This window comes from Aphelocoma coerulescens, chromosome 5 (assembly GCF_041296385.1).
Source record: "Aphelocoma coerulescens isolate FSJ_1873_10779 chromosome 5, UR_Acoe_1.0, whole genome shotgun sequence".
In the NCBI taxonomy this organism is placed as follows: Eukaryota; Metazoa; Chordata; class Aves; order Passeriformes; family Corvidae; genus Aphelocoma; species Aphelocoma coerulescens.
In genome coordinates this window covers 23,230,708-23,244,545 of record NC_091019.1, presented here as the reverse complement: position 1 = coordinate 23,244,545, position 13,838 = coordinate 23,230,708, and the positions used below count along the sequence as shown (strand labels likewise).

At 49.4% G+C, this 13,838-nt stretch overlaps 1 protein-coding gene and 1 long non-coding RNA gene across 2 annotated transcripts in view; both read right to left on the bottom strand.

Annotated features, from left to right (window-relative positions):
• LOC138110766 (uncharacterized) overlaps nt 1–4,465 on the bottom strand; it is a 69,749-nt gene extending 65,284 nt beyond the window's left edge. The window contains exon 1 of the long non-coding RNA XR_011151045.1: nt 3,850–4,465. This is a non-coding gene — a long non-coding RNA (uncharacterized lncRNA). The remainder of the gene's footprint in view (nt 1–3,849) is intronic.
• A 3,596-nt stretch (nt 4,466–8,061) lies between these two features.
• FJX1 (four-jointed box kinase 1) lies at nt 8,062–10,806 on the bottom strand. The gene has a single exon (XM_069017119.1). It carries the CDS (start codon nt 10,354–10,356, stop codon nt 9,073–9,075), a length of 1,284 nt encoding a protein of 427 aa, XP_068873220.1. The 5' UTR covers nt 10,357–10,806; the 3' UTR covers nt 8,062–9,072.
• Between the last annotated feature and the right edge of the window lie 3,032 nt (nt 10,807–13,838).

The window sequence follows — 13,838 nt, the reverse complement described above, 5'->3', positions numbered from 1 at the left end:
TTTTAAATGCCATCAGAACAGGTGAGTTTGCTGAAGCATGTTCTTCCCTGCTGGTTGGACTCTGCTGAGCCTCTTGCAGAAGCAGCCATCCCACCTCTATGTTTTGGCAGTGCCCCTATTCCAGCCTTTTCACTGGCAAGGACCACAAACTTCAGCTGAGCAGCTCACAGCTGAAGCCTTGACTTGCAGGATGTCTCCCTTCTTCCTGATGGATCCTTCTACTTTTGCTTCCCACCTCTGAGGTCAAACTGTGTCTCAAGAGCAGCCTTAGCTGCTGAAGTGCTGTGGATGATCCTGGCAGGGAAAAGCACCAAGCCTGGAGCAAGAAGATACCTTGCATTAGCCAATTTATGGAAACATCAGGGGGTTTTTTGCCACTTTGTATCTTCTAGAGATTATGTGTCCGGTTTCCCTCTGGTGTAGAAAGAGAGCTATGCCTGTCCCAGTTCCTGCTCCCCAGCACAGCTGGCGATGTGGCCAGCCAGAGCACAGAGCCATGACATGGCTCTGTGGCAGAGAGGGTGACTGCTCCTGGAGGAGCCCAGCTCCACCCTCTGCACCAGCTGCCAGTCCACTGACACAGGATTACACTGGGGTTAGCACAGACATTGCAGCTTCATGGGCCACCTGTTTTGATCCTGCCTGAATTTGCTTTGGCTTGCTCTGTGGCTTAAACATCTATTTTCAGCCGAAGAGAGAGGGAGGTGAAGGAGGAGGAAGGGGGATGGTTGTGGTGGGGCTGATCTGAGGGTTTTCTTCTCCCAGTGTGAAACAGAGCCTATCTAACAGTTGAATTCACTGCTGTCACAATTCCCATCAATTTCTGATGCTGCATATGCATCCGTGATCTACATACTAACCCAAACTCTCCATACACTCACAAAGCATCAGTACATCACCATGAAGCAGCCAAGCCTTAGATCCATACTTCAGTAAGTAGCCTACCTCTACTGTGCCTCTTTGATCAGAGACAACCTTCCTGGTGTCACCAAAAGCACTGCTAAGACAGATGGGATTGCTGTGCTGTTTAATCGGAAATAGATGTTGTCACATGAAGCAGTTGTCTCCTCTGCCTTCAACATAAAGGAGCTAAACCTGACAGTCTGAAAGAGGAAAAGAATTGTAGCCTCTTTGTTAAGATTCACAAGGAAAATATCCTAAATATTGTCTCTTATAAAATACGTGATTGATTTTAATTATTTGCATGGGTATAGCTTCATTTCAAGGAATACCAATGGTAGTTACTGCACTGCCCTGATTGTGTAGAAAAAGGTCTAGGAAATGAAACTGCCTGGAGACTCATTATTGACAAAAAGTGCCTTGTTTATGCACCTTGACTGGGAGGAGCAACATACTGGGAGGAGTAAAATAACTATCTGGACTATTCACTAGTAAGTGAATTACATTTCTTATTTAATCACCTGAAGCACCAATAGAAACCTAAGGAGTGGAAACGATATAATTTTTTCCTTAAAGAAGACTGTCTCCTTCGCTGGAGATATTCAAAAGCTGTCTGGACACAATCCTGAGTAGCATGCTCTAGGAGACCCTGCTTGAGCAGGTAGGTTGGACTAGATGACTTCCAGTGGTCCCTTCCTACCTTATTCATTCTGTGATTCTGTGATTAAAGAAAAACAGAAGGCAACCCAGGAGCATCCGTTTAACTGTATCAGCTCCAACCACTCATCTTCATTGTTTTTATGAGTTAGAAGATAATGGCTTCATTTTTGGCACAACCTGAAATGTATCTTGCTAGAGGTCTTAAAACCTCCTGTCATCCTGACTCTCACAACAGGCTCTGGTTAGCTGGGATCCCAGCAGTCTGCTGGGTTAGTCAGCAAAGAAAGCAGCAAGAGGCACCACTGTCAGTCCCCCTTGTTGTTTCTAAAAGCATATCTTAAATAACACTCATTGTGGATATACTCATGAGCAGTTTTTGCATCCAAACTGCAGGGAAATTCATGCTCTTACGCCGGCAGGGCTGTAAATCAGAAAATACTTTAGCATGCTACTTGCATTTAACAAATCACAAGCAGAGGGTTTAATTTTGATCTCTGGTGGCTATCAAACCAGGAATAACTCCACAAGGCAGTTGCTTTGCTGGGTAGCTGGTGTGAAAGGAAATAATACCATTAATATCCTTCCGATCCTCATCCAGGTTCATCCATAATCTGTGCCACCTCACTTTGAACTGCACCGTTGAAAAATAAAAAGTAACTCTTTTTCTGATGAGCAAATCCTGCATGTTTTCAAAAAAGCAAAGGAAGCAATTAGCTCCCCTTAGCTTGAATATAGTAAAGGACATTGAAAACTTTGGGGGTGATAGAGACCCAGCCAAACTAAAGCAAATTGACTAACTGCAATCACTTAAACAAATAAATTCTGGGAGCAGACTTCTAGATGCCTACAAGAAATCATGTATGGCTAAAAAATATTCACAGCAGCAGCTTGAAATCATAGTTTATTAATGGCCTTTACCCCACAGCAGGACACACAAAGGAAACTGGCAAAACAGGCACATTAAAAAATTATGTCTTTTCTGACTGAAACATACATTATGCAGAAATACACCTCCCTTCTTTTGTGCTGGGGCTGGAGATACTGATAAAAAATGTGCTTCTTCCTTACCTCATTACTGGGTGGCATTACTGCATTGCTATCACTTGAGGTAAGTGCCTGCCTGTCTTCACTGCAAGGCATCTTTTAAAATCCCACCATGAGGGGAGAAGGCTTTTGGCAGGAAGAGGGAGTTTAAGGAAGGGATAGTTGGTGAGGGACAGGACACGATGGACATGGACACTTAAAACAGCTGTCTTTTGCTTTCTGGGAGATACTATTGGGAACAAAGCCCTTCAGCTACATTTTAGTTAAAAGAGGAAAATCAACTCAGACCATACAGACCAATTGTAATTTTAACTCCTGCACATGCTTTTGGGGAACATAAGGAGCAGCAAGCGGCAGCAGCAAGGAGACCATCCCAGCCTCACTCCTCAAACAAAACCACACTGATCCCAAACCTCTTAATCCTCACCATCACACACCTGCAGGTGTAAGGTCTGAGGATGCCCCAAGGCTAACAGCATCATCTAGTCCAAATAGTTTGGGAAAACCTTAACTGTACATACTTGGATATTAAATTATATAATGGTTTTTTTGGCAGCAAAAGAGAGTTTTAGTGAACTGCTCACAACTCGGAAGGGGGAAAGTACTTCATGAGTTTTGGCAAATAATATTGAATTGGTTGAGTAAAATGCTGAAGGCAATAAAAATCATTGAGGATACATAATGTTACACAGGCTGAAATCCACCAGATAACAAAAACATTTAATGAGAGATTTTGAAAATGATCCTATTCTTTCAAGATCACTAATTGTCAACAGTCTACACATGGAAAGGGCAGGTCCCCAGGAGTGCCAAAAATCTCCCGGTACACGTTTTTCTCCTTGTTCTGTGACACAGACTGGCTAAAAATGACCCATTTCAGAGGCTGTCACAGAAGGTACAGAAAGGGGCTGTGGGAGACACACTATCCCTGCAGCCATCCAATTTCATCAAAGGATGTTTGCTACTTGGTCGCAGCATCTGGGATGGAATTTCCCTGTTTTAAAGTGCCTCAACATCTTTTTTCTTCTTTTTTGTAATTTTCATGCCTTTGACTACTTCTTATAAAACACATTCTGCTGGACTGACAACAAAGACTGGCTTGACAGTGTGTCACTTGAAAAAGCCCAGGTGACAGAGGGTAGACAAGCATGGTGACATCCTGGCAGTACAATTTATATCTCCCTGTCTTAATTGTCCCTGTAACCAGCTTGCATTCTGTTTGTATTCCACCTGAAATCCCCTTACCTGCATATCCCTCCTTGGGATAGGAACTGGAAGGGTCTGGGTCTTCAGGATGTCTGCTCAATTTTCCCTGCAGCAGCAATCGCTGTATTTTGCAGTCAGTATTCCCTTGTGTTTGTTTTCTCGCAGAAATGGACAAAGTGCCACACACACAAACTCCCACAAGCCAAACCACACAAGAAGTGGCTGAATAGCAGAATCACACAAAACCAGACAATCCATTTGCAACATCAGACCCTCTTTGTTGTCTTATTGTTGTTGTTCATCCTCCAATAATCCAGCCAGAACTCTTTTCCTTCAGTACAGCACTGGTTTCCTCTCAGATGGGATCAGTCCCCTTCACTTGCACAGTTCCTTTCACACCTGCACCCAGCAGCAGTCCTGATTCATGCAGCCTTGTGTGTGTCCTTCTTTCCCATAAACTCGTCCAGCACTGGAGTGGGCAATGGAAGCCACAGCACACGAGGGTGTTAAAACTTCACAAGTTTAACACCTTGTTCCTGCCCCATACCCAAAGTGCACTCAGATTAAACAGTCTCTGAGTGTGGGACTGCTAATGTTCGTTAAAACACCAGCTGATCCACAATAAAATACTTCCTGTTGGGAAGTAACTTCTGCTCAGATGAGCATGCATTGCTTCAGAAGGGAGAGCTGTATTAGCACCCAAGCCAGCAAGGTAAAAGGTTTTCTAGGTCACTGAGAGTCACAGCAGCTCTGTGGGTGCCCAGCAGGCACTGCTTACTGTGCAGCCCAGCCCCTTCTCCTGGGAGCTTTGCCACATTTAACCCAGGGAACACAGCTCTGAAGGAGTGATTAAATTTCATGCTGTGGTTGCAAAGTAGGAGTAACACGCAAAATGGGATTAAGTTTTAATATAATCTCATATCTCACAGTCCTGGACCACCTAGTAATGTCAGTGAGATAATTCTAAGTTTATTAACATTAAAAAAGGCATCAAACTTCAAAGGGAAAGCAAAAAAATATGCTGGTGATGTCAAGAGAATGCTGTATAACCAGTGAGTCAAAGTGTTACTAACTATATTTTCACTGTCTTCCACTGGCTCTGAGTTATTTCCCCAATCTTTGAATGGGCTGACACAGCCTCAGCAGGGCAGTGAAGTGTGGCACCAGAGGTCAACACAGTTCTATCCCTGGGGCAGCTGCTTTGTGTGAGAGGTAAGGGAACTCTGCAGCTGGGAAGAACTTCCCAAGCTGTGAAGGAAATTCTCAAAGGGAAATCCTCACTGAAAATAAATCCATACTGGAAATTACTTCAGATGCAAGCAAACAGAAGCAAAGGAGATTTGTGCTGCAAATGCCATTCTTGCTTTTTTCACCAAGTGGGAACCCCACTGAATTCACATGCTTTGCTGTTCAGTGCACCCTGGGGGTGCAGTAGCCACTGCAAGCACAATTTTGATACCCTTTAGTTCTCAGAAACTATGAACCCGGTCCTCCCTTCACTGTGGTGGTGTTTGGAGGTAATGTCCCACTGACTGAACTCAAGCTGGGAGTAGCAGCAACCCCCTAACTCTACAAGCCTCCTCAGATTCCAATGAAAGAAAAAATCAGGAGAGTCATTCTGATTTTAACTGGGGATTTAAATACATCCTCTCTATATATATTTCCTTTTTTTTTTCTTTTTGATTGGGTTTCTTTTTGGTTTGGTTTTTGACAGGTTTTTGGGGGATTTTTTTGGTTGGTGGTTTTGTTTTGTTCTGTTTTGTTTTCCTGAAGCTTCTGTTATCAGTTAAGCACCTAGGTCTCCTACCTACTTTACTTAGTTAAGCACCTCCTGTCTCACATTTGGGACAGACCCAGACCACCTCTGGGCTGTGACCCCCACCCAGCCTCTTCAGATCTGTACAAGAGGCCACACCTGACCAGGGCACCAGTGCAGCCTCCCTTGTCAGCACACACTTCATGGAAAGCCTGTGAAAAGCAGTGGGAAGTGCATCCTTAAGTGTTCTGCTGAGTGACATCTAAAGCCCTACAGCTCCATTCTGATACGGGCTGCGCAGACAATTCCTTGAGCCTCAGGCAGTGCTGCTGAGCTGCTGGCAATGCACAGCCAGAATCTGCCTATCCTACTATTAACAAATTTCTACTCACAACTTTCAGGTCCTCAGGTCTTCCTGTTCTGAATGGTTTTCCTTGCCTGTCTGACTACTCTGACTCAAAGGAAACTCTACTGGAAGTAAGCAGAGTTAGATGAGTGCCATTAAAATTATACCACCTCAAGTTTTACAGAGTTTCATCCCTTGGTTCTGCTAAAATAGCATGCAAAAAGTGTATGAGACCACTAATTTACAAACCACTGCTTGCCTTAAAGAAATCACACAGAAAAGAGTAAGTTTGCCTTAATATAATGATAATTCAAAGCTTTTACAGAAGCAGATGATTGCACCAGAAGAATAAAATAGAGCAACAAAGTGAAATATCATCATCCATCTATGCTAGTTTTGTCTGTCCTTTTTGAATGAACACATTTCCCAGGGCACAGCTTCCCTAGCACAGCATGTCTAGTTTCACACCAACCTACAACTACACCATTTTTGAACATGTAACTTATATATAACTTGAGGTAGTTACCAGTCACCAAAGAGGAAATCATGTTTCTTCTTGAGAGGGGTAATTATCTACACTCTGGCTCTAAAGACACTGAAAACGAGATTTACTTCCCATTAGCCATCAAAGCCACAGTTGTGCCATAATTATAGAAGTACTTAAACAGAAATAAAATCTTAGATGCTTGTGGAACAGCAGTTTGCTCTTCACAGTGGTTTAAAATGTGTGCCAGCAGTTTATTATTTAAATATATTTTCATGAGGTGAATGCGACAGAAACTGCTGCTTTTTGTAACTTGAGTTACAAAGCAATCCTAAAGAAGAATTAAGAACTACAGTTAAGTTGTGTATTATCATGTAAATGACAAGGGAATGTCACATGGGATTCTGTGCATTGTTCATAGAGATAAATGCAGTGAACTATAAATACAAGTTCAATAGAAAGCCTTGACAGTTCAGCAGCTGAATGAAAGCTAGTCTTGGAGGCTGCTGGGACATTTTGAAATAAATACTCATACACAAAGATGCAATATCTAACACATCTAATTAATCAACCATTAATTTTGTTTGTAAAACTGTTGTCTTTTAAAAAAAGCTACCCCCAACCCCCCCCCAAAACTGTAATGGCCAATGAAAATTGTCTGTATATGATGTTTAATCTAAATAATGAATATTAATAGACCAAAGACCTCCTGCAGGTAAGAATGCACAGCCCTCCCTGAGCTCAAGGGAGGGTTACTGCTCAACACCGAAAACAGCACCTACTTGCACAGCAGCCACTGGGCCATGCTGCTGCCTTCATCAAGAGCTGTCTGTCCAGATGTAGAAGAGATTATGCTGTTGTTTGATTATAGCAGGACATATACTGGCATTTGGGGTCAAAAAGGATTAGTTTATCCTTTGTCCTTATTCTGGCTGTTATTTCGAGCCATACAATGGCCCCTTCTATGAATACTGGTACACGTAAAGAAGCAAGCAAGAGATGCCAATATTTTATTTTGTACACCCACTGCTACTGATTCGCCCTAAAACAGAACTTGTGTAGGGAAAAAAAAACCCACCAACTATTTCAGCATGATTAAAAAGCTTTCTTATTCTTCAATTCTGCCTCAATCTCTTCATTGCAAAGATAACCAAAATGGGAAGAGAAGACAGTATGAACACCACTGAAAGCAACTGCCATCCCTGGACATGCCTCTGGAGCAGAAACAGCTGACATGACATGTACCAGGCTGGTATCCAGTCCCAGCACCCAAAAAGGCTGACAGCAGCTAGCCCACACCAGTGTGGGCTATCAGTTTGCTGAAACTAACTGCTTCAGTTATCTCAAGGTTAGCCCTGAGAGAGGCAGCTCATTTCAGCCTTTGAAAACCAGATAAATGTCTATTCAGCTGAAGTGCTCACACTACTTTAGGCACTCGAAGAGTTTTTCCTCTTTCAGGGACACCTAGGAATGAGAGAAGGGTAGTGTTTGAAAGCTACCCCTCCTTGCCTCAGAGGAATGAGTAAAAGTTCATTCTGATCAGTGGAGTGAGAAGCTGCAAAGTGGTGGCCTGCATCGAACATCAGGAAAGACTGAGGAGACACATGCTTCCCTGTCAAAGCTCAGGCAAACATCCAGGCCAAAGAAGGCAAAACATTAACACACTTTACTGAAATATCAGTTTCTTTAGTATGTTACACAAAAGTTTATGAACATATATAATGTACATAAAAGGCAGACTTTGTAAAATAAAAAGGTCTTCTATAAAAAAAATTTTAAAAAGTCAAAGTAAAGTGCATGAAACAGTTTTTCCTCCACTTTAACTATTGTGTCAAAGTCTTAGCACATAGCAGTATTTTTTAAAAATGGGAGATCTTCTTGTGCCACCCATTAGTCAGTTACTTTACCGGTGAGATGAAATTATGATGGTGATGATTACAAACAAACCCTTAAGAATCAGAACAATTTAACCCGATGAATCCACAAAAAAACTAAGAGCAAAGGGAATATGGGCTTCCTATACACTTCTCATCAACAAGATTTAACAATCAGTGGAAAGGTTCACTCTCGTTAAAGAAAATTGGTAGGAAACAAGTTTCATAAATAGGGCAGTTTTGCTAGTTAGGGGCTCCCCTATTGTGCAATCAGTTCTTGGTCTATGAACATCAACATTCATACTTAAATATGCTGTTGCAAAAGGAAGAATATATAAAAAATGTTTCTGCCTGCCTTCGTTGGAAGGAAAAAAGTTCCTCGACCCCAATCCAGACAAAGACGACTGCTTTCCTATGGGGTCTCCTACAAGGGCGAGTGCACCAAGGTAGTTAAGGAAAGCACTGAAGATGCTGAACCCTCTCATTTTTCCAACTCTGGGGGCAGAGTCCTGGAGCGGAACTGGGCCGTAATTATACCGATTGCGCTCTGCATCTTCAGAGACCTTGACAAAGCGAATTACTCGCTCCTCTCGACAGCCCCGGCAGGCAGGTAGCCCATTATTCCCGCCGCTCCCGGCGGCCGTCCCCACCCCCAGCAGCCCCGGCCCCGGCAGTCGCAGCGACTACGGGGCACCGAGGTGGCAGGCTGGGTCAGCTCCGGCCCGCGGCAGCTGCCTGGGCAAGCACGTCCCGCTGCCCGGGAGCAGAGGCAAGGCGGAGCGCTGCGGCCGCGCCGGGGCCCTCAGAGCACGGCGGCCTGTGCGCGGCAGTGGGCGATGTGGCGGTGCACGAAGTCGACGCGGGCCTGCAGGAGCTCGGCCTGGCGCTCGGAGAGGAAGCCGAGGCGCGCCCAGAGCGGCTCCCGGGCCCGGTAGCGGCGGCGCAGCTCGGCGGCAGCGCTGCGGCGACGGTGCAGCTCGGCCACCCGGCGGGCCGTGCCCTCACGGAACACGCACACGGAGCGGAGCAGCGGCTCGTTGTAGGGGTCCCACATGGCGAGGAGGCGGTAGCCGTGCACCAGCCCCGCCTCGTTGTCCATGAAGACGAGCCCGCCGTCGGGGGCGCGGAGCAGGTTGCTGGTGGCGCGGCGCATCACCCGTGGGTCCCACTGCAGGCTGAAGAGGTTGCTGACCAGGCGGTCGAAGTTGGCAGTCAGGTAGTCGAAGAGGATCAGATCGCTCCACTGCACCAGCTCCACCAGCTGTGACGGCGGCAGCCCGACCAGCTCCCCCGCCGACAACGGCTGCAGCCGCCGGCCGGCGCTCGCCTCGGCGCCCCAGGGCGCGGGAGCCACCACGGCGGTGAGATTGTCCACCCAGCGGGTCAGGCTGACCACGGCGCCCTCGGCCCAGTGCGAGCCGCGCAGCTCCTCGCGCACCGGCTCCCACTGCTGCCCGCGGGCTTCCACCAGGGCGAGGGCCATGGGCGGCAGCCGCTCCTGCATGCCCAGCACCCCGGCCAGGTGATACGAGAGCGCCTCGCCCTGGATCTGCTCCGGGTTGATGCCATAGCGGACGCAGGCGCGGCTCCCATCCGACAGCCGCGCCAGCCGGTTGGAGCTGCGCCCGCAGCCGCCCCGCTCCAGCGAGGCCACGCGGGCTGCGCGGGCGGCCGACAGCCACGCCGCCGCCTCCTCCGCCGCGAAGCCCGGCGGCACCTGCTCCTCCAGCTCACGGCTCCAGAAGATGCCCCGCTCCACCGGAGAGCCGGTGTCGGCCGGCGGCTGCGAGTCGGTTACAGCGAGCTGTTCCTCGCCGTCCCGCTCCTCCCGGTCCGTCGCCGCCGCCGGCACCGCCAGCAGCGTCCGAAAAGTTTTCTGCCCGCCGCCGCCGCCGGACTCGCCCCGCACCGCCGAGGAGCGCCCCCAGCCCCATCGCCCCGGGGGCTGCCCGGCGGGCAAGCGCGGCTCCGGCAGCGCCGCCGCCTCCCGCCGCAGCAGCACCGTCCAGAGCCCCGGCAGGGCGCCCAGCAGCAGCAGCCCCAGCACGGGCAGGGGCCCCGGCGCGGCCCGCGTCGCCCGCTTCATCCTCACGCCGCTTCACGCCGCTACCGCGGGACGCGGCGGCGGTACAGCCCCGCCGCTCGGCCGCTCAGCGCAGCGCTGGCGCATGGCCGCGGGCCGGATCTGCCGCCCGGGGAGCGGCAGCGGGAGCGGGCGAGCCCCGGCGGCTGCCCCACGCCGTGTGCGCCCAGCTCCGCCGGCGGCCGGGAGACACGGGCACCGCACCACGTGGGGGAGCCGGGGGGGCGCGCCCGGCCCGCCCCGTCTCCCGGCGTGGCCCTCCGCTTAAAACGGCGATGGCCCGCGCGGCGACGTCGGTGGTCCCACACACGGCAGGGCGCCCCGTCGAGGAGGCGGAAGGGTCGCGGATGGCGTGGGAGCCGCGCCGGTCGCCCGTCCAGCGGGAAGGGAGAGCGCTGCGGCGGGGGCTCTTGGCCCGCCGGTTCCTCCTCGCCGCTGCGGGCAGCACAAAGGAGCCTGCACACCGAGGAAGGAAAGCGGGGAGGGGGAAGGGGAAGAGGAAGGCGGTGCGCACGCCAGTGGGGCCGCCCCCCGCGCCGGTGCACGGGCGGCCGCGGAGCCCCGGGCGCGGCCGCGCCGCCTCCCGCCCACGGCAGCACGGCGGGGTCGCGCCGCGGTCAGCGGCAGAGCGGCTCCCCCTCCGCTCCACCACCCTCAGCCCCAGCCGGCGCTCAGGGCCGCGCGGGGGCCGGGAGCCGGCAGGTGGTTGCACAAAGGGATCGCTGCAAACACGAGCGCCGCGCGGTACACACCCGGACAGACACCTGTCCGCCCGGCAGCGGAACCGGACCCGACACGCCCGGACACCGCGGCGTGATGCCGGGGCTCCCTGCCGGGCAGGGCCGCCAGTGACCGTGGGCGAGGCGCGGTAGTGAGACCTCACGGGGCATCACCTCTTCTTCCCCCTTCTGTGGCGGCCGGTGGGCGCCCGCCTGCACGGAGGGCAGTGCCCTTCGCGTCCTTACACGCCGGGGTGTGCGCGGTGCTCAATATCAGGTTACGGAGTGTGCGGACCAAGCTTTTCCTGGCATTTTAGCTCTCTTGAGAGGGGTTAACCCACCTTGCGGGATATCCTGCCCGACGGAACGACAGCCAACCTTTCTTTCAAGTTGTGTCCCTTTGAGGTGTTTAGAAGAGTAGCTATTTCTCTATTCCCCATTTCAATTTTTCTGCCTTCGCAAGGCAAAGAAGCTTAGATCTGCTTTTTCGGTATTTTACTGGCGACCTCTCTTGGGAAGAACACGTTTGTGAGCCGAGCGAGATTAAACACCTCTCCCTTCTGCTATCATTGCCGTGGCTATCCTCCAAAGTAGTTATTGGAGTTGGATCAGCATAGCAAAACCACGGCGCGCAGAATCTTAAATACTGCAAAAGAAAAAAATTCTCTTTCACGTCTCTTGAACTCTTTGCTCTCTTGAGGTATCACAACAACTCCTAGTTTTTCAGCCACACCCCAGTCTTCCAAGTTTGATGGAATACAGTTTGTTTACTTTCGGTGTAAGAGTTAGGGAATTCGTTCTTTCTCAGAATTTTGTTAAAAACATTCAAACTCTCCTAATCCACCTTAAGAACTCACACTTATACAAACACATACACCTCGCCCCGCACAAAAAAAATCCAAACCAACCGAAACACACACACACCAAAAAAAAAAAAAAAAAAAAAAAAAAAGGAAAAAAAAAAAAGGAAAAAAAGGCAGAAGTTGAATTCGGTGTCTTTTTTCCCTGTCTTCTGCCTCGAATTCCCGGGCAGAGCGCGGCGGGCGCCTCCCCGCCGCTCCGTGCGGCCGCGGCCGTGTTGCAGCAGCACCTCCTGCCGCTCATGGCTCCGCGCTGCGGCCGCCGGCGGCACCGCCGGCACCGGTAATAATGATAACGAGAGATACTGACCAGCCCGGCTCCCCTCAGAGGCAATACAAGCTGTGACACATTCCTCTTGCTACCCAAGAATTCGGGTCTCGTGCTGTTCCGACCCTGAAGCCTTATTGCCAGATGACGCTTTACACTTTCACCCTTTGAAACCACCCGAGCTGCGCGGTGAACACCCGGTGTGTGATTTGGAGCTGGTGCCTGCTACAATTCACAGTGGTCGATGAGAACAGTACCGTTACCCTGCGCAGGAGGCTTTTATCCAACAGTATTTTTACCAAATAAATGACACAGAATTTCCTCTGTTCTCTGCCACTTTCTAGCTTGAAATAGGTTTAAGAAAACTCCTAGGTTGTTGGAAAATTATTGAAAGCAAAAAAACTAATTTTATTCCATATGTAGGTTGGACATGTATTTTGCTTTATATGAATTTGTGTTTCTTTCAGGTGAGTTGTGCTTCTAGTGAGCATCCAGCTGCCAGTGTCTGCACTGGGAATTCCCCCTGGAGCAGAACCATTGCCATGGATAAGGACACTACATTTCCTGGTATTAAGGTGAATATAACCTCCAGGCTGTGGATGACATTAATTTCAATTACAGCTTGCCTCTTGTAAGCTAAGCAGTTAATCAACAAGCTATACTGTGACTACACCCTTAGATCAATAGCTGGGAAAACATCACCTCCCCCAAATACTCTGCCTCCTAACTGCACTCTTTGAAAGAAGTACAGGCCAGAGTTTAGCTGAGCCATCCCTGTGGCTAAACGTCCTGCTTACAAGCTGCAATATTTTTTAAAACCAGACAATTGGTAGAGGGTGAAACATCAGCCAAGCTGTTCAATTTACAGCATGTTAAGCATTCCTGAAACTGTGATCACTGATATATTTGGGTCAGTCAGATGTCTTGTTAGTGCTTTGCAGACATGGCAATGAGCAGCTCAGAGATAAAGCAGAAAGTCTCCAGGCTTCACAGCCCTGTACTGGGGAAGGGAGAGCTGGCCACTGTCCAGACCCAGAATTCTAGCAAGAAGAAAGATAACAAAATAATTTCTGGCTTCCCCATGTTGTTTCTTATATTAACTTGATTTTAGCTACCTGGCAAAGCTAGGCTCATGGAATACCTGACAGCTGGTGTTTCACACTGTTTTTGGAGTAGTGAATGTTTTATTCTCCTTTTTCCCCTCCTGGCATGCCAGTACCCAGCTTCTCTGTGATGTGGAGTAGCTCTCATTGCAGGCAGCAATTCCGCCCAATAAAGGCAGAAGAAACAGGAACTGAACAGAGACTTGAAGATTTCTCCCCTGCAGTGAAAGTTATTTTGCATTCAAGACAAATGCCAAACTCTAATGGGCTTTGACAGGATTAGGATCACGGGGAAGCAGATGGGGACTTTTCTGGACACTGTATCTATGCTGGAGTTGAGTGGCCGTGCCTCAGCTAACAGTCTGCTGGGCAAGGAAGGCTGGCAAACCACGCACAGAGCCAGTCTCCATTGCACCAGAGCCTGCAACTATTAGCAGCTCCAAAACTCCCAGAGGTGTGCCAGTGCTCTCCAGGACAGGAGGGAGCATCCTGCATGGCTGGAGCTGCAGCTGACAGAGGGGATGCAGCTGTAGCC